The following is a 23,594-nucleotide window of genomic DNA, read 5'->3' as shown; positions in this document are numbered from 1 at the left end:
TGGTATCCAGAGGGGTGGGATGGAGCTCTGTGTTCCCTGGGATCACTTTGGAATTTTATTGCGAATATTTACAAGGAGATGAATAATATTTACAAGAATGTGATGAATAATATTGACAAGAATATTATCAATAATATTTACAAGGATGTTTTTCTGCTTTAAGCCCCTTGCTGTCGGCCAGACCTGGCTCGGGAGAGAATTGCGATAATCTGTCGAGCAGGCTCAGAATTTGCTTGGAAAAGGGCAAAAAAAAGCTGAATAAGGCCAGGGAAGGATTCAGGCAGGGACTGGAGGCACAGCATTGTTCCCGTGCTGGGAGCAGGGAAGGGAAGGAAGGGAAGGAAGGAAAGGAGGCCGAGCTGCTGGCTCGTGTCACAGATGGCACCCATCTCCCTCAAACAGCGTCTGAAGGGAGATAAGGCAGCTTTATCTCCCTTGAAGATAAGAGTTTAAGGTGTCTCTTTCAAGGGATCTCTCTTCATCCCCCTTGTACAGCCGGCTCGGGGAGCACGGCCCTGCTTTGAGGTGCTGCGGTTAAACGGGATCAATCCCATCCCGTCCCGCTGAAATCCTCATTTTGTGGGAGTCCCTGTTGGATTTTAGACCCTCAGAATGAAATCCCCATTTTGTGGGAGTCCCTGTTGGATTTTACACCCATCCCGCTGAAATCCCCATTTTGTGGGAGTCCCCGTTGGATTTTAGACCCTTCCGCTGGACTCCCCATTTTGTGGAAATCCCTGTTGGCTTTCAGACCCCCCCGCTGGACTCCCCATTTTGTGGAAGCTGCTGTTGGTTTTTAGACCCCCTTGATGAAATCCCCATTTTGTGGGAGTCCCTGTTGGATTTTAGACCCTCAGAATGAAATCCCCATTTTGTGGAAATCCCTGTTGGTTTTCAGACCCACAAACTCTCGTGCTGTCTCTGAAGAATGAGGAGCCCACCTGATAGAGCCCAGGTTGTGGTGTTTTCTCTTCTTATTTATGGATTTCCTCCGTTTATCCCATTTATCAGACTGCCGCCGCACTCGGCGTTGTGCTTTTGCGAGGGTTAATTGGTTCCAGTTGCAGAATTAATTGATTTCTCTTGGCTCCCAAGGAGGAGATGCGAAACGGAGGCTCCTCCGAGGGTGCCACTTCCCAGGAGAGAGGCACACACCTCCTCTGCCCTTCCTGCCAGGTACCATTCTCCTTTGCACCTAGAGGAAGGCAATATTTGCCACCTCACCGTTTCATCTCAGCCTAGAAAATTCCTTCCAGCATCCCCAGCACGAACGGCTTTGGCTGTGCTTCCGAGGCGGTGACTAATAGCGACAGATTCCAACTCGTTATTCCGACACTTTTGACTCAGTCCCAAATTCTGCTCTCCCAAAATCATTGTGACAACTGCTTTCTCCAGCTTCAAAAGGGACCTGGAGAGGACTTGCAGGGAAAACTTCTCATTTTTGCAGGAAAAACTTCTCATTTCACAGTGGTTCTGTACAGAATCATCAAAAATTTGGGCAGATTCCTAAATCCTGCGTTTAGGAATTTTTTGAAATTCTGACAAAGAGCTGCTTCTCTTTGTCATTAGAGGCAGCTAATTAATAAGTAACGTGGAAAATGCTATGTGGGCACTGCAGCTTGGGAACTTTGAGTTCCTTTCCTTGAGATCTGGAACGGTTTGGGTTGGGAGAGACTTGACCACTAGCCCAGGTTGTTTTCTACTTGTGCAGGCACTTCCTCGTATCTGAATGGAATTTTGTGCTGCTTTTGGATGGAATCACCAAAAATTTGGGCAGCTAATCGTGCATGTAGGAATTTTTTGGTGTCCATCTCACAAACAGCTCCTTCTCTTTGTCATTAGAGGCAGCTAATTAATAAATAGGGGAAGATATAATGAAAAATGCTATGTGGGCGCTGCAGCTTGGGAACTTAGATTTCCTCTCCTTGAGTTCTGGTTTAGGTTGGGAGGGACTTGACCACTAGCCCAGGATGTTTTCTGGCAATAAGCTGTGCTCCAGCTCCACAGCTTCCTCATCTCCTTCCCTTCCATCCATCAATGGCGAACGAGATCTCTCATTTCCTGCCTGAAGCCTCCTTGAAGCGCACATGCCGTCATTTGGCTCATTCAGCGCCTGCGTTGCATGGCTTGGGAAGAGGGAAGGATGAATATGGATGAGTAGAAGCGCTTCTCCCGTTCCGTTTGTCGGCTCCATGGAAAGCTGGATCTTGCCCAAAGAACCGCTTGTTGTCCTTTTCCCCTCAGGATTGCACTGGGATGTTTGCAGGGATGAAGAAGTTGGTTCCTTCCAGCATTTTGAAGTGATTTAAAAATGGTTTCCTCCATCAGTTTGTAAGGATGTGGTAAACATTTTTCCCTTTCCAAAAAAAATTCCTTGCCATCCTTCTCACCAGTGCGTGTTCCTCATTTCCTTGGCCTAGTGTTAAATATAAACATCTTTAAAAAAAACAGGGATATATTCCCACACAGCACATTATCCCGATGCGACGTAAGCATCTGTGCTTGTAAGTGCACTTCATTTCACCTAATTAAGTTATTTAGTCATTTACACATTAACGATGTACTACAGATCCCACTCTGACAGGAGCGTGTGTAATTACAGCCCGCTTCCCCGCGTGGGGCAGGATGGGCTGACCCCAAACCCAGGGGGACACGCCTGAGGGTGGTGGGGACAGTCCAGGGAATGGCCCCCAGCGTCTTCTCCCAGCATGGAGCTCCTCTGAGGGAGCCAAAGGCCAGGCACCGTTCCCTAATTGCTGCTTTCCATGGCTGGAATTCCTGGGATTAATTAGCTTTGTGAGGGCAATTCCTGATGGAAACCGATCTTGCAAAGGTTTGGTGTCCGTCCATCGCTTCCTTCCACCATCCTGCATTCTGGTGCTTTCTTGGTGGAAACTGATCTTCCAAAGGTTTGGTGTCCATCCATCGCTTCCTTCCACCATCCTGCATTCTGATGCTTTCTTGGTGGAAACTGATCTTCCAAAGGCTTTGAGGTCCAATCCATTCCATGACTCCCACTGGCTGGGCTTGAAGGTCCAACCCATTCCATGACTCCCACTGGATGGGCTTGAAGGTCCTTCCAACCCAACCCCTTCGACGATTCCCACCACGGCCGAGTTCCAGAGGCTGTGCCGGAGGAGGGATCTTCTCCTGCCCTCCTGCCCCGCTGCATTCCGCGCGTGTTCGGCGCCGGGGCTGGCTGTGACTCTGGGAAATTCCGTGGACGGGCGCCAGCTCCGGCTCCGCCGTGCAAAGTCAGCGCTATTTAAAGCGCTCGGTTCGCTGAGGAAACACCTCTAACCTTCTTCCAACGTGCCAAGGAGATGGCAACCTGCTTCTGGAGCTCCTCCAGGCTTTTCCAGCAGCGAAGTTCTCCAGGCACTGAAATAGTGCAGACGTTGGATGTTGTCACTTGGCTTCAGAGAGACGCCGGCGATGACATCTTAGAGCATCGCGGCATTGAGGGTTCTCCCTGCCTTCGTTCCTGTTCTTTGGGAGTGAGGGGGGAAATGTCCTCCTAAACTGGAGTTTCTAGATCTGGGGAATGTGGTGGGAAATGTCCTCCTAAACTGGAGTTTCTAGATCTGGGGAATGTGGTGGGAAATGTCCTCCTAAACTGGAGTTTCTAGATCTGGGGAATGTGGTGGGAAATGTCCTCCTAAACTGGAATCTCTAGATCTGGGGAATGTGGTGGGAAATGTCCTCCTAAACTGGAGTTTCTAGATCTGGGGAATGTGGTGGGAAATGTCCTCCTAAACTGGAGTTTCTAGATCTGGGGAATGTGGTGGGAAATGTCCTCCTAAACTGGAGTTTCTAGATCTGGGGAATGTGGTGGGAAATGTCCTCCTAAACTGGAGTTTCTAGATCTGGGGAATGTGGTGGGAAATGTCCTCCTAAACTGGAGTTTCTAGATCTGGGGAATGTGGTGGGAAATGTCCTCCTAAACTGGAATCTCTAGATCTGTGTGCAATTCACATTTTCCTTGGCCTGGAGACATCTGAGAGGGTTGGAGAGGAATTTTTGCCCCAGAACCCCTGGAAGTGTCCAAGATCAGGGCTTGGAGCAAGCTGGAATGGTGGAAACCTGGATCAAAAATAACTGTGGATGGATAAATGTGGAAATAATGGCAGCAGCAAGGAGGGTTAATCAGGTGTTTGTTTGAGGTTTTGCTCTGGTTTTAACTCATTTATTTCACTCCAAAGGTGAGGAGCAACTTTCCCAGCTTCTTGCCACACTCCCCAAAGGAAATATCCCCGATGGAAAAGCAGAGAGCCTGAGTTGATCTCTTTGGTCTCACAGGCAGCCCATTAATTTGCTCCAATTAAATATTATCTTTAAATATTGCAAGGTTAAATGGCCACTGATAATGGATTTAGACGGCCATTAAGGTCTAATTGCTCCCTAATGGAGTTGGCCAAAGACATTTATTGGATAGAACTTCTTGAAAAGGGACTAAAAGCACCGGGAGGGTTTTTTCCACTGCTCTTTTCTCATATCCACGGAGGAGATTAAATTCCATTTTCATTTAGCGCTGTGGGACCTGCCCTGGAGAATCGCAGAATCCCAGAATGGCTGAGGTTGGCAAAGACCCCCAAGGTCATCGAGTCCAGCCTGGGAGCGATTGTCCAGCAGGACGGAATTCCAGAGTGGGAGATGATCCCCAGCAGGAGGGTTTCCCCATCGCAGGCTGCAAGCCCCAGTCCATGGAAGCTCCCTGCTCTTTGCAGGAGCTTTCTGGCAGGCAGGAGAGAAATATCCACTTTTCCTTGGTCAGTGCCTCACGTTTCAAGCCTGGAAGGACCCGAGGCACGAGGAGGAGATGTTATCCTGTAAACGGGATGTTTTTCTTTTCCAGCAAGGTTTAATGAGATCCTATCAAGGCCAAGACTTCCTTCAAAGAAAGGAAAATGTTGCTGTCCCTGTCACGGTTTTATAGCAGCAATGAAACCATCTCTGGGCCACGGTGCTGCTTGCGGCTTTTGCCTTCTCCACGCGATTCATGGCAATCGCGAACCAGGCAGAGTTCTCTTGCCTTTTCCCTGCTCTGAACCTCCCAGAGCAAACCAGGCAGTTGGGATTCATTTAGAAGCTGCATTTCAGAAAGATTTGGTGTTTCAACTTTGTGCAATCTGATTTTTTGAGGATAAAATCTGGGTTTGGTAGGTTTGGTCTCTCAGGGCCTCCTTATTCCGTGTTTCCTGCACAAAATATTGGGATAAGAAATACTTTCCTCATGCAGGAGGAGATTTTAGTGTACCCCTGTGGGGCCACCAAACCTGAGACACTGACTTCCCTTCAGGCTCCCAAAATTTCCTGTTCCATTGGGAAAATTAATGAACTATTAATTAACCCTTGCCATATTTGACGCCTTCACCGTATCAATTTTTGTGTTTTATCGCTGGCTCGATGAGGCAAAGGAAGAAAAACAGACAGGGAAAAAAACCCCAACGAAACAAATAGAGAGATTTATTTTTATTTTTTCCAAGAGGAAATCAAGGAATGGGTTTGTTTGTGAGCCTTGGGATGGATTTGGGGATATTCCCAGTGTGCAGCAGGGCAAAGGAAATCTGGGATTTCCATGCTCCAGTCCAGAGGAGCGGGCAAGGAGCAAACAGGAAATCCTGGTTTTTCACAAAAAGGTGTTTTGTTTCCCAAAGTTTGGGAGTCCAGGAACTGAAATCGTTCCTCCATCTCTGCCCAAGAAAAGCCATCTAACCGTTTCCCGGGAATCTGCAGGAACATCTTCCACCGTAAATTGAGAAAGGAACAAACGGGATGCCAGTAAAAGAGGGGTTGAATTTATTTCTTTCCTTGGCAATTCGGTGCCAGGGTGGGCCGGCTCTGCACTCCGAGCTGCTCGTGAGGGAGCGGAGGCGAAACAAAGAGGAGAATCCTTGCCCAGGAGCTTCAAAGGGGAGCTTAAAGCCAGGCAGAGCAGACGGACGTGAGACCGGGAGCCCGGCCGGACAAAGAGCCGCGATTGTCGGGCAGCCACGGCCGCTGCCGCTCATCCGCAGCTCAGCCACGGGCTGGCACGGCAGCGGGCACGGGGCGGCCAGCGCGGGTGTGGGACACGGGCACGGCTCATCCGCAGCTCAGCCACGGGCTGGCACGAGAGTGGGCACGGAGCACCCACAGTGGGGCTGGGAGTGGGCACAAATCAGCCAGACTGGGGCTGGAAGCGGGCACAGCTCATCCTGACCCAGGGCTGGCACTGGGAGCTGGCACAGCTCACCCAGACTGGCACCGGGAGCGGGCACAGCTCAATAGGTGTGGGATTGGGCACAGCTCACCTAGAATGGGGCTGGCACTGGGAGCGGGCACAGATCAGCCAGAGTGGGGCTGGGACATAGGCACAACTCACCCGACCACACTGGCACTGGGAGTGGGCACAGATCAGCCAGAGTGGGGCTGGCAGTGCCCACGGCTCTGGGACACTGGCACGCAGGCAGGGAGTGTGGGCACCAGCGTTCCCACTGGCTCTGCAGACGCTGCATTTGGGCAGAGGTGGCACCAGGACATGAGAACGTGGGTGGCACCGCTGGGAAGCCGAGCCGTGACTTTGGGGTGGCAGCAGGAGCAGGAAACGCTGCCCTGGGGGTTCTCACTCTGTGCCAGGCCCTGCCCCCCGATTCCTGCCCCGTGCCACCCATCAGGGTGGCACTGCAGATGCGCCCATGGCCGTGCCCACGCCCTACACCCCAATTCCTGCCCCGTGCCACCCATTTTCCACGTGGGTTTGTGTCTGATGGCTGCCTCGGTTTGTGGCAGGGGATGGGGATGGGTTGGGATGGAGGGGTTTGATGGTGACCCCATGGGATGGAAAATCCCAATGGGTTGGGATGGAGGGGTTTGATGGTGACCCCATGGGATGGAAAATCCCAATGGGTTGGGATGGAGGGGTTTGATGGTGACCCCATGGGATGGAAAATCCCAAAGGTTTGGGATGGAGGGGTTTGATGGTGACCCCATTGAATCCCAATGGGTTGGGATGGAGGGGTTTGATGGTGACCCCATGGGATGGAAAATCCCAAAGGTTTGGGATGGAGGGGTTTGATGGTGACCCCATTGAATCCCAATGGGTTGGGATGGAGGAGTTTGATGGTGACCCCATTGCAATCCCAATGGGTTGGGATGGAGGGGTTTGATGGTGACCCCATGGGATGGAAAATCCCAATGGGTTGGGATGGAGGGGTTTGATGGTGACCCCATGGGATGGAAAATCCCAAAGGTTTGGGATGGAGGGGTTTGATGGTGACCCCATTGAATCCCAATGGGTTGGGATGGAGGAGTTTGATGGTGACCCCATTGCAATCCCAATGGGTTGGGATGGAGGGGTTTGATGGTGACCCCATTGAATCCCAGTGGTTTGGGATGGAGGGGTTTGATGGTGACCCCATTGCAATCCCAGTGGTTTGGGATGGAGGAGTTTGATGGTGACCCCATTGCAATCCCAATGGGTTGGGATGGAGGGGTTTGATGGTGACCCCATTGCAATCCCAATGGGTTGGGATGGAGGGGTTTGATGGTGACCCCATTGAATCCCTGCCCAAACCACGGACAAACCCCCTCCACTCTGCTCTTGGACACTTTGTTATCCCTTTTCCTCGGCTTTTCCCTCCTCCTCTTCCTCCGATGGATGGAATTGCTCCCTGGGAGCTGTTTCTTGAAAACCCTGAAATGTCCGAACGGTGTTAAATCTAGTTTTGACGGGAAGCTGGAAACGTAAACCCAGCGTTGATCTGCTGCAGGGAACGGTCGAGGCAGGATTGTGAAATCGCAGGCAATTGCTAATTTATTGATTTTCTCCCCTAAGTTTGATTTCTGGCGCCACCAGCGGATGGCTGAGAGCTGATTTGCATCTCCCAGGAACTGGAGATTTCGCAGTAGAATCAAACCCATCCCCGCTGCTTTCCTTTGCAAAGGGGCTTTTAAGGGTTCCATTTCCAGTGCTAATTTGGGAGGAGCCAGGATCTGTTCGGGGGTGGGGACGGACCCGGGGTGAGGGGACACCTCAAACTCCCACAGATGTGAATTAGAGCCTGCACTGGCAACGTGGTTTTGCTTTTTCCTTGTTGGGAACACGAGAACTGATTTAATCAAGGTTTTCATTGGGAAAATCCAACGGGCTTTGGGAAGCGCAGACCTCGTTTGTTGTTGGATGTGGGATGGTTGCCGGGTGGTGTCTGGAACGTTCTGGAATAGTGGGAGGCGTCGGGATTGTGCCATTATTGGGAACGCACTCGTAGCAAGCCCGCTCCTTTAAATCCCTCTCAGAGCTTTGCCTTTGGACCTGGAAGGCAGGGCAAAAACAACAAATGAAGTCAGCGGTAAAAGTGACCGAGAACCGGGCTGGCTGCGTTGGATTCATCTCTGAAACGAGCCGGAGACTTGGGAATTTTCCCAAAGTGCCATGGCAACATCCAGCTCTTGTTTTGCAGCTCAGGAAATGTATTTTTGGAACTCCTGACTCACCCCCTTGAATATTTCTGCTGGACTAGGAGAATGCGTTTCCTTTTGCTTTCGTGCCGCCGTTGAGCAGGAAAAGAGGAGAAAAGAAAGAGGAGAAATGAACGAGGAGAAATGAAAGAGGAGAAAAGAGGAGCAGTTCCTGCTTTGCATTGTGTGGGGATGGAAACCCAGGCTGTGGTTTCTGACTCCAGAACGGGCTGGAGACTGGAGAGAGAGCCAAAAGTGCCATGAATACAGCAGAATATTGTCAAAATATATTAGAAATATATTTAAGAAGGAGGTAGCAGCTTTCCTGGCACTTTGAGGCAATCATGGAATGGTTTGGGTGGAAGGGGTTTGAAGGTGGAAGGAGTTGAAGGTGGAAAGGGTTTGGAGGTGGAAAGGGTTTGAACGTGGAAGAGATTTGGAGGTGGAAAGGGTTTCAAGGTGGAAGGATTTGAAGGTGGAAGGATTTGAAGGTGGAAAGGATTTGAAGGTGGAAGGATTTGAAGGTGGAAAGGGTTTGAAGGTGGAAGGATTTGAAAGTGGAAGGATTTGAAGGTGGAAGGATTTGAAAGTGGAAGGATTTGAAGGTGGAAGGATTTGAAGGTGGAAAGGGTTTGAAGGTGGAAGGATCTGAAGGTGGAAAGGATTTGAAAGTGGAAGGATTTGAAGGTGGAAAGGGTTTGAAGGTGGAAGGGTTTGAACGTGGAAGGGTTTGAAGGTGGAAGGATTTGAAGGTGGAAAGGGTTTGAAAGTGGAAGGATCTGAAGGTGGAAAGGATTTGAAAGTGGAAGGATTTGAAGGTGGAAAGGGTTTGAAGGTGGAAGGATTTGAAGGTGGAAAGGGTTTGAAGGTGGAAGGGTTTGAAGGTGGAAGGGTTTGAAGGTGGAAGGATTTGAAGGTGGAAGGATTTGAAAGTGGAAGGATTTGAAGGTGGAAAGGGTTTGAAGAGTCCCCCAGGTTGTTCCAAAGCCCAGAAATTCTCTGAGGGATCCCCACCAAGGAAATGCAGCAACAAGGAGAATTCTTACTGAAAACCATCCTGGCGCACAATTTCACCTAAATTCTGCCCAGAATTCCAATTGCTTTTCTCTCCTGGTAAATGCAGTCAGGAGTATCTCAGTAGTAAACACCGAGTGCTTCAAGTTTGCCCGGTTTACTTTCCCTGCAAAGCCTCCCCTGTTTGTGGAAAGCCAAGCTCAAACCCGACTCGGGGAAGGCTGAATTTCGCTTCCGAAGCAGCCGCGGAGCCGAGGGCGTGCTGCAGGCGCCCGCACTTTAATTTGGGGAGCGGCCGGTTTCAGCATGCTAACGAGGTGCGGGACGGAACCCGGCTGGAAACTTCCCACGGCGAGCAGGAGGAGCTGCGGCCGCTGTCCAGCCCTCGCATCACTTGCCGCAGTTATTTCTGCAGCCTCTGCGGCGGGAATTCCGGCCCAAAGGAGTCACTAACGCCAGCAACGCCGGCTTCCTAACGGGGGACAGTCCCTCCTTGATGGACTCCCAAAGGATCGATAGTCTGATCAATTCGCTCCAAAACTGGCTTCGTTCCTCAGCGCTTTCCGGGGAAACCTCTCAGGGGCTGCCAACGCGAGCGGCGTGCCCGGATCTGGCACCCAATTATTTCCCAGGGCTAATTAACCGGGAATTGCATCCCTGCATTGCCTTATTCTGGATTTGAGACCATTTGATATCATCCATGGAAGATAAAGGCAGGGAATTGGATCCAGAATCTGAATTTGATATCATTTGATATCTCTGTGGAAGATAAATGCAGGGAATTGGATCCAGAATCTGGATTTGAGATCATTTGATATCATCCATGGAAGATAAATGCAGGGAATTGGATCCAGAATCTGGATTTGAGATCATTTGATATCTCTGTGGAAGATAAATGCAGGGAATTGGATCCAGAATCTGCATTTGAGATCATTTGATATCTCTGTGGAAGATAAATGCAGGGAATTGGATCCAGAATCTGCATTTGAGATCATTTGATATCATCCATGGAAGATAAATGCAGGGAATTGGATCCAGAATCTGGATTTGAGATCATTTTATATCATCCATGGAAGATAAATGCAGGGAATTGGATCCAGAATCTGAATTTGATATCATTTGATATCTCTGTGGAAGATAAATGCAGGGAATTGGATCCAGAATCTGGATTTGAGATCATTTTATATCATCCATGGAAGATAAATGCAGGGAATTGGATCCAGAATCTGCATTTGAGATCATTTGATATCATCCATGGAAGATAAATGCAGGGAATTGGATCCAGAATCTGGATTTGATATCATTTTATATCTCTGTGGAAGATAAATGCAGGGAATTGGATCCAGAATCTGGATTTGAGATAATTTGATATCATCCATGGAAGATAAATGCAGGGAATTGCACCCCTGCATTTCCTTATTCTCGATTTGATATAATTTGATATGATATGATCATATGATATGATATGATTTGATATCATTTTATATCTCCATGGAAGATAAATGCAGGAATTGGATCCCTGAATTTCCATCCTCTGGATTTGATATCATTTGATATGATATGATCATATGACATGATATGATTTGATATCATTTTATCTCCATGGAAGATAAATGCAGGGAAATGGATGTCTGAATTTCCATCCTCTGGATTTCATATCATTTTGATACCATTTGATATGATGATATGATATGATTTGATATCATCCATGGAAGATAAATGCAGGGAATTGGATCCATCCTCTGGATTTGGTATCATTTTATCTCCCTGGAAGTGGGAATAAATCTCTTTATTTCCATCCATAAACTCCTGGCTCCAGAACCGCAGCGGTCAGATGCCCAGATTTGACTTTCCCGTGTGGATTTCCACGATTGCAAGTACGAGGCAGAGATTGTGCGGGTTTCTTTGCGGGGAAAATGAGAATCGGGATTTCGTTCTGGGGACGAAGTCGGGCCTCCCTTGGGAAGCGCACACGCCGGAGAAGAGACGGCGACGGTCGGGCGTTGTGACAGGGAGTCAGCGAGAATTCCCTGCGAGCACAGAGGATTCGCGCCGTGCCCGACATGTGGGACCGCCGAGACCTTTATAGGGAAACCCAAGACGTGCTTTCCACCAGATTTCCTATAAAAAATGAATATACAGCAGCTCGGGGCCGCAAAACCAAATTGATTTCCACAGGAATTCATCGGGAGCAGCGTCCAAACCGTCATTCCTCACATTTGGGACGGGCTTCCTGACCCTCAGCTGATGCTCCCCGCTGAATTGGCCAGGAAATTTGGGGCTTTTATCCAAATCCCACAAGCTTTGCCACGCTGTGTTTCACCAATTAATCCCATAAAACCAAATTAATTGCTGTTAATTCAGCTCTGCACACAATGGCTTTTGTTGGGGCTGCGTGGGAACTTCCTTCAAGGGGATGTGGGGTTCGTGTGCCCATCGCGGAGGAATTCCTGCGCAATCGCAGATTCTGCAGCTGCTGAGAGGGGAAGGCAGGAAGAATTCCCTGGCTCTGGGAGATCCCTGAAAAAATCCCCAAAAATCCCAAAAAATCCCCAAAAATCCCCCAAAAAATCCCCCAAAATTCCCAAAAATCCCCCCCAAAAATCAAAAAACAATCCCAGAAAGATTCCCCAAAAATAATAATTAAAAAATCCTCCAAAAATCCCTGGTTCTGTGAGATCCCTCCTGGCTTTATGAGATCCCTGAAAAAATCCCCCAAAAACCCCACAGAAAGAAATCCCTGCCTTTTCTCAGTTTTGCCTCTAGCAAATTGCTGCCTTTCCCTCCGAGGGAATTCCTGGGTTTCCCTCCAAGGGAACTTCCCTGCTTTTCTCTGCCTCTGCTGGGCTTTGCTCTTCCAGGTCCCTTTGCTTCTCTGAGGAGCAAGCGCAGGGTGCTAAAAACCTTCCACGAGCACAACGAAGCCACGAGAGGCACAAATGTATCGGAGTTTGCTTTTTAACGACAAACCCCGAGCGAGCGATGGGATCTGCAATAGTTCCCAGTTAATGCTGGAGGCTTCTGGGCTGGTTTGGATGGAAGGACCCTAAAGAAAATCCCGTCCCAAGGGCAGGGACACCTTCACCGGCCCAGCCTGCTCCTGCTTTAGCTGCCCTTGTGAATAAACCCAGTCTCAGGCGTCTGGCCTGAATTAAAATTGCTTCATTTGGGGCTGGAAGTGACTCAAGACCGGAATAAAATAACAGTTGGGATAGAAAAACCCCTTCCAGCTGCTTCCATGCTGTTTGTCCCTTTTCATTAAAGCCATCCCTCTTTGTTTACTGCTTTCTAAACAAAGCTCATGAAATCCTTGGGCTCTGCAGGAGTCTGCAGGGATCTGGGCAGGAATTGCTCCCTCTGTGCATGCTGGAGTGTCCCAGGACAGGGCTTGGAGCAGCCCCGGGATCGGGACTGCGGCAGGAATTTAGCATTTTCTGGAGGGAAATCGATGTTGGAGCAGTGGGAGCAGCCCCTGGATCGGGACTGCGGCAGGGATTTAGCATTTTCTGGAGGGAAATCAATGTTGTGGTGTCCATGGCCACCCCAGCGCTGCCTCCTCACATCCCTGTCCCAGCTGGACGGGTGGAAATGGGGAACAGAACCCTTCAAACAGCCCGAAAACGAAATGAGGAGGGAGCAAAGGCAAAGCTTTCCCTGCCATATGTTTGGAGTGGAGCTGCTGTCCCAAATGCCAAGACGTGTTGAAGGCTAGCTGGGTGTTTGGGGATGATTGGCCCATATTTACAGCTTTCCAAGTTGCATTGTTGTCGAAAGTCTGCTGTGGGCTGGAAATACGTTCTGGAGCTGGGTAAAAATATCCCAATTACCATATTCCAAAGGACAACAATCGGCACGCTCGGATGCCTTGGGAAGGAGCAGCAGCTCGGGCTGTAAACAGGATGTGCCGGGCCCCAGGCACGGGGGGAGCTCGGCGGGGACGAATCCCGGGCTCCAGGGACAAATCCCGGGCTCGAGGGACAAATCCCGGGCTCCAGGGACGAATCCCGGGCTCCAGGGACGAATCCCGGGCTCCAGGGACAAATGCCGGGCTCCAGGGACAAATGCCGGGCTCGGGGATGGAGCAGCTCCCTCAGGGGACTGAGTGACAAATCCCGGGCTCCTCCAAGGGACAAATCCCGACTCCTCCGAGCCCAGCTGCCCTCACAGCCCTGCCCCGGGCTCGGCAGCTCCCTCAGGGCACTGAGGGACAAATCCCGGGCTCCTCCGAGCCCAGCCGCCCTCACAGCCCACAGGGAAAAATCCCGGGCTCGGGGCTGGCTGGAGTAGCTCCCTCAGGGCGCCGAGGGACACATCCGGGCCCAGCTGCCCTCACAGCCCTGCCCCGGGCTCGGCAGCTCCCTCAGGGTGCCGAGGGACAAATCCTGGGCTTGGAGCTGGTTGGAGCAGCTCCCTGAGGGCACCGAGGGACACATCCGAGCCCAGCTGCCCTCGCAGCCCTGCCTTGGGCTGGAGCAGCTCCCTGAGGGCACCGAGGGACACATCCGAGCCCAGCTGCCCTCACAGCCCTGCCCTGGGCTGGAGCAGCTCCCTGAGGGCACCGAGGGACACATCCGAGCCCGGCTGCCCTCGCAGCCCTGCTCGGGGCTCAACAGCCCCCTCAGCTCGGCGCGACCTTCCCAGCCCTGCGGGATTCCCGCCTTGCTCTTCCTGAGGCTGAGGAGGATTTGCCTCCAGCCAGGGGGAGCGCAGCGCTGCCGCCTCTGTTTGCGCCTGCCGGCTCGCAGTCCCGACAGGGATGAATACTGCCGGGAGATGGGGCTGGATTTATCCTTCCGTGCTGCGGGGAACGTCATTTATTCCTTTCAGAAGACGCTCGTAAGGATAATTTAGTCGCTAATGACCCGTCGGCTGAAAAAGTACAGAATGTGCTGCAAACAGCTCGGAGAAAGCCGGGGCCTCTCTCCCAGCTGGGATTCCAGAGGTGTTCTCTGGTGAGGACATGATCAAGTGGCCAAACCTCTCCTGTGGGCAGCCACGGGTGCGCTTCCACCTTTAGGGTCTCCAGGTTTAATGAGTTCCCTCAGCGAGGAGCCTACTGCGACTGGTGATTTTGGGTTTCCACCATTGTCTGTGCAATCCCAGTGAGCTCCTGAGGCTGGGAGGAGGTTCCTGGAGGTTCCTGATGTTTAGAGCAAACCATTCTGGGGCTGGGGACTGTTGGATTTTCACCATTGTCTGGGAAATCCCAATATGCTCCTGAAGCTGGGAGGTTCCTGGAGGTTCCTGATATTGAGAACAAACCATTGTGGGACTGGTGATTTTTGGGTATCCACCATTGTCTGTGAAATCCCAACGAGCTCCTCAGGCTGGGAGGAGGTTCCTGGGTGGTTCCTTTGGCTGATATTGAGAGCAAACCATTGTGGGACTGGTGACTCCATTGTGTGTAAGGAGAGGGATGAAACCCCAACGAGCTCCTCAGGCTGGGAGGAGGTTCCTGGGTGGTTCCTTTGGCTGATATTGAGAGCAAACCATTGTGGGACTGGTGACTCCATTGTGTGTAAGGAGAGGGATGAAACCCCAACGAGCTCCTCAGGCTGGGAGGTTCCTGGAGGTTCCTGATGTTTAGAGCAAACCATTCCAGCACTGGTGACTGTTGGGAATCCACCATTGTCTGGGAAATCCCAACGAGCTTCTCAGGCTGGGTGGTTCCTTTGGGCTGGTATTGAGAACAAACCATTGTGGGACTGGTGATTTTGGGTTTCCACCATTGTCTGTGCAATCCCAGTGAGCTCCTCAGGCTGGGAGGAGGTTCCTGGAGGTTCCTGATGTTTAGAACAAACCGTTGTGGGATTTCACCATTGCCAGCCCTACCTGTGTGTCCCCAGCACAGCAATCGCGGCGTCCTGGCCGTGCTTTGTGCGTCCCACGGTGATGAGTTCATCCCCGTGATGAATTCATTTGGCTTTCACACACACGTCAGGGTTTTCTATCCTCGTTTCAGCCTTTCTGTTCAAAGCACAATTGGATGTTCCTATCCAGCTCCTGGCTTTTTTCTCCCCAAACAGCAGAGATTTGGGGATTTATTTGTTCTCCAGCTCGGGGAACAAAGCAAAGGCTGAAATAAGAAAATGCCCTCTGACTTTTGGGGTCAGTAGCACCAGTCTTTGGGCTGGAAGGAGCAGGGACAGCTCGCGGCGCTCCGGCTGGAATTCCGTGGAGCTGCTGGAACTCTGGGGTGCAGCAGCCCTGAGCCAGAGCCGGGTGCACGGCCTGGATAAATAAACGGCGTTGGGCTGCTGGGCCGACGTGGGGAGCGATGAGCTCAGCCCAGCAGCACAATGGATTCTTTGTTGGGAACGGTTCGGGTTTGTTTACGCTGCCGCCGCCTCGGTCTCCGGCTCTCCGTGGATATTGGTGGAAATTCAGGCAGAAAATGAAATGCCCGTTTAATTGCAAAAGTGGATTTCTCAAGTGTTCGAGGCCTTCATGCCGTCCTTCTTCCACATCACCTCCCTGCCTGTTGTTTTGGGCTTTTCTTCTCATGTGCTGATGATATTTAGAGCCAGACCTTCAAAAAAAGATGGGATCAATGGATGTGCATTTGAAATTTTCCACTCCTTTAGCTTATCAAATATCCAGGTTTCTTCTTGCCTTGATCTTCCTCTTTAATCCTCCCGCTGTATTTTGTCGAGCTGGGTTTTTCATGTCGTTTTTCAAGCTAATACTCGGATCAATCCAAGTTCTTTTGAAGAGCAAAACAGCAGGAAAGGTCTCAACCCGCCAACCAGGCGTGCTGAAATTAATTGGGATTAGCAGGCCCGGTTTAGGGGCTTTGGGAAGCAGCAATCCCAAAGTGCAGTAGGATCCGAATCAGCAGCCTCACCTTCCTTGGTTGGACACAAAATTCCTGCAGATCCTGGGGGCATTTAGGGATCATCTCGCTCCAGGTGGCCGCAAAAAGCTGGGAACGTTCTGAGCTGGATGGAGCAGCCTGGGACAGTGCAATGAGATGATCCTTGGGTTCCTCCTCACCCATCACTGGTCATCCTTTAAATCCCAAATTTCCTCAGGAGAATTCCCAAATCTGCCCATGACAAGGAAATTTAGGGATCATCTCGCTCCAGGTGGCCCCAAAAATCTGGAAATGTTCTGGGTTGGATGGGGCTTGGAGCAGCCTGGGACAGTGCAATGAGATGATCCTTGGGTTCCTCCTAACCCATGAGATGATCCTTGGGTTCCTCCTCACCCATCACCGGTGATCCTTTAAGTCCCAAATTCTTTATCCCAGATTTCCTGAGGAGAATTCCCAAATCTGCCCATGGGAGTGTCCATGACAAGGGGATTCAGGGATCTGGGCATTCTGGGATCCTTGCGTTCCTCCCCACCCATCCCTGGTCATCCTTTAAATCCCAAATTCTTTGTCCCAGATTTCCTGAGGACAATTCCCAAATCTCCATGGGAGAATCCATGACAAGGGGATTCAGGGATCTGGGGATTCTGGGCTGATCCTTTAAGTCCCAAATTCTTTATCCCAGATTCTTGAGGACAATTCCCAAATCTGCCCATGAGAAGGGGATTCAGGGATCTGGGGATTCTGGGATCCTTGGGTTCCTCCCCACCCATCCCTGGTGATCCTTTAAGTCCCAAATTCTTTGTCCCAGATTCCTGAGGACAATTCCCAAATCTGCCCATGAGAAGATCTCTCCCAACCTTGACCTCGTGAAGTTTTCCATATCCCAGCTGGAAATGGAGGATGTCGCAAAAATTCTGCTTTTTCCTCCAGGAGATCCACGTTGTCTCCTCCTCTCCCTCTGGGGGAGGAGCAGTTGGGAGCAGGGACTGGAGAACCCAGGTTCCTTCGGAGCTGCATTTTGGGGCTTTTCCTGGGCACCACGAAATCCGGATCCTCCTTCTCCTGCCATGCCCAAGATTGTTTTAATGAGAACTAAAGGGCCTTTTTCCAATTAGCAGGGAATAACCGCATTCGGTTCCTGGCTTATGTCAACCTGCTGGGATTTGATTAGGGACGCAGAAATGGATTTATCCGTCAGGGTTACTTCATTAGGGCTCCTCGGTGACGCTGCGCAGAGGGGCGCGCCGCTTTTGGGGTGAAATCCCAGGGAAATTGGCATGGAACTGCTGGAAATCAAACCCTTCTGAAGGAGCCGGGGATTTTTGGGGTGCCGCCCCGTCCCTGGATGTGTCCCCACTTGGAGCACCCCGCGCTGGACAATCCCAAAAATCCCTTCAACTCCACAATCACTCCGACCCTTCTGCTCCCTGCTGGCTTTGGGATCTCCTCTCCCCATCCAAACCCGTGGATTATTGATTCCAAAAATCCCCATCCCATCGCTGTGAGCAGGGGCTCCCCGGAGTTAATTGTGTGTTACATAACACGAGTGATTTTGAAAAAATCTGCCTAATTAACCTAATGGCATGCTTGATCGGATCTGTCAGGTAAATGATCCACAGTTTCATTCCCCCTTTTTTTTTTTTCCTGGAGCTTAATTAAATATTTACCTCCGAGTGTCTCGTGCTATTAACGTGTTCATCTATTATGGGAGAGAATAGAAATCCTAATTGGGGGAAGAATGGAAGTGTCAGGTTTGGAACCTTGGAAATCCCCTGGATTTTGGCTCAGCACCTTCCCCAGCTGATCCTAAACCTGGATGGGTTTGGAAATCCTAATTGGGGGAAGAATGGAAGTGTCAGGTTTGGAACCTTGGAAATTCCCTGAATTTTGTGTCAGCACATTGTCCAACTGATCCTAAACCTGGATGGGTTTGGAAATCCTAATTGGGGGAAGAATGGAAGTGTCAGGTTTGGAACCTTGGAAATCCCCTGGATTTTGTGTCAGCACCTTCTCCAGCTGATCCTAAACCTGGATGGGTTTGGAAATCCCAGCTGGGGAAAGAATGGAAGTGTCAGGTTTGGAACCTTGGAAATCCCCTGGATTTTGGCTCAGCACCTTCCCCAGCTGATCCTAAACCTGGATGGGTTTGACCTGAAAGATTTAAGCAGGGAAGTGTTTCAGGCCTGGGACAGCTGATCCCTAAAATCCCTTCCATGCCATGAAAACTGGAGGAGGAATTCTGGTGAAACCTCAGGAATTCTGTCCTGCCCGACGTGTCTGTCAGTCCCCGCTTTCTGCTGGACACTCGGGCAAGGATGGGACCCCAAAATTGCCGAATTTCGTCCCTTGGCAGGCAGGCGGGCATCGCGCTGCCGCTGAAATCTCAGCGTTGCTGAGGGTCCGGCTCCATCCCCGCCGTGAATTTCAATGAGTTCATCGCAGCCCCGGGGTCAGGAGCCGCTTCCTTAATTAAAGGCACCAGGAGATTAATTTGAAGCATTAATTTCTCACCAAAAGGCGGGAATGATTTGCCACGAAGCCTAAAGAACTTTTTTGTCCCCAGATGTAGAAGACAGAACTAGCTCAGGGTCCTGGGGGAATGCAGGACATCCGAGTCCATCCAGGGTAAGTGAATCTCATCTTTATCCCCTGCAGATGGAAATGCGCAGTCCTGGGCCCTCAGGAACTCGGATTCTCATTAAAATGGCTCCTCTGAACGTTTCCATTTCCAACCCCCGGCCTTGGGATGCTCCAGAAGGTCCCGTTCCATGATTTCAGTGCATATTAATGAGGCAATTACTGATGGGGTCTGGCAGCCCCCAGCCCAAAGCACAGTTGGAATTTTAGGGATTTTTAGGATTGGAGGTGCTGGGGCTTTCATTCCATGCCCAAGATTGTCACCAGAGCAGCTCAAACCCTTCTCTCTCTCCGTGGAAAATTTGGGCGATTTTGGGACATCCCTGAGAGCTGGAATTGGGCACGGCCACATCCACGATCCCTGCTCAGCAGCAGAATTCCCTGTGGGCTCTCTCTGCTCGGAATTCTCTGGGATTTGGGACATCCCTGAGAGCTGGAATTGGGCACGGCCACATCCACGATCCCTGCTCAGCAGCAGAATTCCCTGTGGGCTCTCTCTGCTCGGAATTCTCTGGGATTTGGGACATCCCTGAGAGCTGGAATTGGGCACGGCCACATCCAGGATCCCTGCCCAGCAGCAGAATTCCCCGTGGGCTCCCTCTGGGATTTGGGACATCCCCAAGGGCTGGAACTGGGCACGGCCACATCCACGATCCCTGCTCAGCAGCAGAATTCCCCGTGGGCTCTCTCTGGGATTTGGGACATCCCTGAGAATTGGGCACGGCCACATCCACAATCCCTGCTCAGCAGCAGAATTCCCCGTGGGCTCCCTCTGGGATTTGGGACATCCCCAAGGGCTGGAACTGGGCACAGCCACATCCACAATCCCTGCCCAGCAGCAGAATTCCCCATGGGCTCCCTCTGGGATTTGGGACATCCCCAAGGGCTGGAATTGGGCACGGCCACATCCAGGATCCCTGCTCAGCAGCAGAATTCCCCGTGGGCTTTCTCTGGGATTTGGGACATCCCTGAGAGCTGGAATTGGGCACGGCCACATCCAGGATCCCTGCTCAGCAGCAGAATTCCCCGTGGGCTTTCTCTGGGATTTGGGACATCCCTGAGAGCTGGAATTGGGCACGGCCACATCCACAATCCCTGCCCAGCAGCAGAATTCCCTGTGGGCTTTCTCCGGGATTTGGGACATCCCTGAGAGCTGGAATTGGGCACGGCCACATCCAGGATCCCTGCTCAGCAGCAGAATTCCCCGTGGGCTCCCTCTGGCCCGGCGTTCTCTGGGATTTAGGAGCCAGCTGGGCTCAGTCACTTCAATTGTGCCTGTGGACAGCGATCCACATTTTTCTGACACTTGGGGCTGGCGGTGCCTTGGTGGCAAGAGCAGATTTTGCCGCAGCACAGCTGGATCCCAACTGGAGCAGCCCAGCTCTGCCCCCCACTTTACTCCTAAAACACACAGAGCAGAAGCGCCTTCCTCGCGCCCTCCTTAAATTCATTGGAACCCTTCCCCAATGAGAGGAGAACGAGCATCTTCATCCCCTCCTCACCCTCCTCGGAGCTCTGCTTTCCCCGCGGTGCCTCCGAGGAAGGAATCCCAGCACCTTTTCTTCTTTCCTGCTTTGCATCCCTGACGTCATGCCAGCTCCCATCTGTCAGTTTGATTTCCCTGCCCTTTTTTTTTTTTCCCCTTGACACTTGTATTGCTTCCGAGGGAAAAATGTTTTGAAAAGGAAATCGGGCAATTGGCACACACCGATTATTTCTGCCTGCAAAGCCCTGAATGCAAGTGGGGAGACGGAAAGAAAAGGAGCACGAGCCGCAGAAGGATCGGGGAATTTTCAATCGAGGCCGGGCATTAAGGCGAGGAATTATTCCGCAAACAACCTGACCTCGCTTTTTCCTGCTGGAATGCAATTCCCCCAGCGGGAGACCTCCTCCCTCCAGAGCCTTTTTGCCATGCTTTAAGCACCAGGACCCTTCCCACAGCGTTGTTTTGCTGATTTGCCCCACACAGGATTTCGGGAACATCACCCAGGCCTCCAGTCAGGATTCTCTTTTTTTTCCTAATGAACAGAACTTGGAAATGGCACTAAAAATGTGTCGTTCCGGCCAATCGGCAGGGAAAAATGATGTTTTTTAGAGCAGCCTTCCAACTGAGGTGTAAAATTGTGTTTTTTCCCCGTTTCTTGCCAGAACTATGGAGATGGGACTCACTATGACCACATGGCGAGCAGAGACCTCGGCTCACATGACAATCTCTCTCCTCCCTTTGCCAATTCCAGAATACAAAGTAAGAACATGGCATTTCCTCCCTCACTGGGGTGGGGCAATCGGGAGCAGTGGATTAGGAATAAAATCCCGGGGCCTTCAATTCCTTATTTTCATTTCTTGAGGGTGGAAACAGGGATCGGTTTCAATTTTCCATGCTGTGATATTTAGCATTTTAGATCCATTTTCCTTATATTTGATTGATATTTTGGATCTCTAACTGTGGATTCGTGATGCAAAATCAGTTTGGACACACTTGGAATGGGTTTTGAAATCCTAATCAATAAATCCCCAAAGGAGCAGAGAAATAGAAGGTGAGGCAACATTGGGAATGTTGTTTGGAGTGCAAGGGAGGTGTCCAAGGAACTCAGATCTTTTCCAACTGGAACGATCCCGGGATTCTGTGCTAAAGGTTCTTTAATTAAGGTTGGTTAATGAGTTTGACAAAGTAAATAAATGATGTCAGAATAGTGGTCATGCTCCATCCAGGAGCGAAACGAGCGCTTCCCTTCAAAGCTTCCAAGGAAAACACGAAGCTGTGGCTGCCGCACGTGATTGCACAGCTCCAATGCACATCCCTCATCCCTGGCACTTGCGGGACGCTCTTGGAGCTTGTGGCAGTTTGAGAAAGGCTGGGAGAAGCCAAGGAAAGCACGGAAATTCCAACTCTCCCTGCTGTGCCTCTCTGCACTGCAGGAAATCCATAAAAACCCAGCTGGACTCCAGAAAATCCATAAAACACAGCTGGACTCCAGAACATCCATAAAGATTCATGGGTGTGGGGTGGGGGCGTGGGCTGGGACACCATGGGGCCGTGTGGCAATGGCAATGGAAATGGCAATGGAATGGCAATGGGCATGGATGTGGCAATGGGAATGGCAATGGAAATGAGAATGGCAATGGCAATGGCAGTGGCAATGGCAGTGGCAAAGGCAATGGCAGTGGCAATGGTGGTGGCAATGGTAATGGTAATGGGAATGGCAAAGCCAATGGGAATGACAATGGCAATGGCAATGGGAATGGCAATGCCAATGGCAGTGACAATGGCAATGGCAATGGGAATGGTCGTGGCAATGGCAATGGGAATAGGAATGCAAATGGCAATTGAAATGGCAATGGCAATGGCAGTGACAATGGAAATGGGAATGGTCGTGGCAATGGCAATGGGAATGGCAATGCCAATGGCAGTGACAATGGCAATGGCAATGGGAATGGTCGTGGCAATGGCAATGGGAATAGGAATGCAAATGGCAGTGACAATGGCAATGGCAATGGCAGTGACAAAGGAAATGGGAATGGACTTGGGAATGGCAATGGTGGTGACAATGACAGTGGGAATAGCAATGGGCTTGGCAATGGCAATGGCAATGGCAGTGGCAGTGGCAATGGTCGTGGCAATGGCAATGGTCGTGGCAATGGCAGTGACAATGGCAATGGCAATGGCAGTGGCAATGGCAATGGGCATGGCAATGGTGGTGATAATGGTAATGGTAATGGCAATGGCAGTGGCACTGGGAATGGCAATGGGAATGAGAATGGGAATGGCAATGGCAATGGGAATTTCAATGACAATGGGAATGACAATGACAATGGCAATAGTAATGACAATGGCAATGGCAGTGGCAATGGCAATGACAGTGACACTGGGCATGGGAATGGCAATGGCAATTGAAATGGCAACGGCAGTGACAATGGCAATGGCGATGGCAGTGGGAATTGAAAAGGCGATGGCAGTGACAACGGCGGTGGCAATGACAATGGCAGTGACAATGGCAATGGCAATGGCAATGGGAATGGCGCTAGGAATGGCAATGGCAATTGAAATGGCAATAGCAATGGCAATGGCAGTGACAATGGAAACAGGAATGGCAATGGCAATGGCAGTGACAAGGGCAGTGACAGCGGCAATGGCAGTGACAGTGGGAAATGGCAATGGTAATGGTTGTGGCAGTGACAATGGCAATAGCAATGGCAATGGGAACAGGAATTGCAATGGGAATGGCAGTGGGAATTTAAATGGGAGTGGGCATGGGCATGGGCATGGCAATGGGAATGGCAATGGGCATGGCAATGGCAATTAAAATGACAATGACAATGGCAGTGACTATGGCAATGGGCATGGGAATGGCAATGGCAGTGACAGTGGCAATTTGAATGGCAGTGACAATGGCAACGGCAGTGGCAGTGGCGGTGACAATGGCAATGGCAGTGGCAATGGAATGTTAATGTCAATGACAGCGACAATGGCAATGGCAGTGATTATGGCAGTGGCAATGACAATGGCAATGAGCATGGGAATGGCAATGGCAATTGAAATGACAATGGCAGTGACAATGGCAATTGAAGTGACAATGGCAATTGAAATGACAATGGCAATGGCAGTGACAATGGCAGTGGCCATGGAAATAGGAATGGCAATGGCAATGACAATAGGAATGGCAATGGCAATGGTAATGCCAGTGGCAAT

General features: G+C 50.8%; 1 protein-coding gene across 1 annotated transcript in view; it reads left to right on the top strand.

Moving 5' to 3' along the window:
- TCF4 (transcription factor 4) overlaps positions 1 to 23,594 on the top strand; it is a 112,125-nt gene that overhangs the window by 16,056 nt on the left and 72,475 nt on the right. Inside the window, 2 exon segments of the mRNA XM_059491959.1 lie at positions 18,831 to 18,892; positions 21,053 to 21,149. Coding sequence (XP_059347942.1) covers positions 18,831 to 18,892; positions 21,053 to 21,149 — 159 coding nt within the window.

The sequence above is a fragment of the Ammospiza nelsoni genome, chromosome Z (genome assembly GCF_027579445.1).
Source record: "Ammospiza nelsoni isolate bAmmNel1 chromosome Z, bAmmNel1.pri, whole genome shotgun sequence".
Classification (NCBI taxonomy): domain Eukaryota; kingdom Metazoa; phylum Chordata; class Aves; order Passeriformes; family Passerellidae; genus Ammospiza; species Ammospiza nelsoni.
Note: the sequence above shows the minus strand (reverse complement) of the source record. Positions and strands in the feature narration are given on the sequence as shown.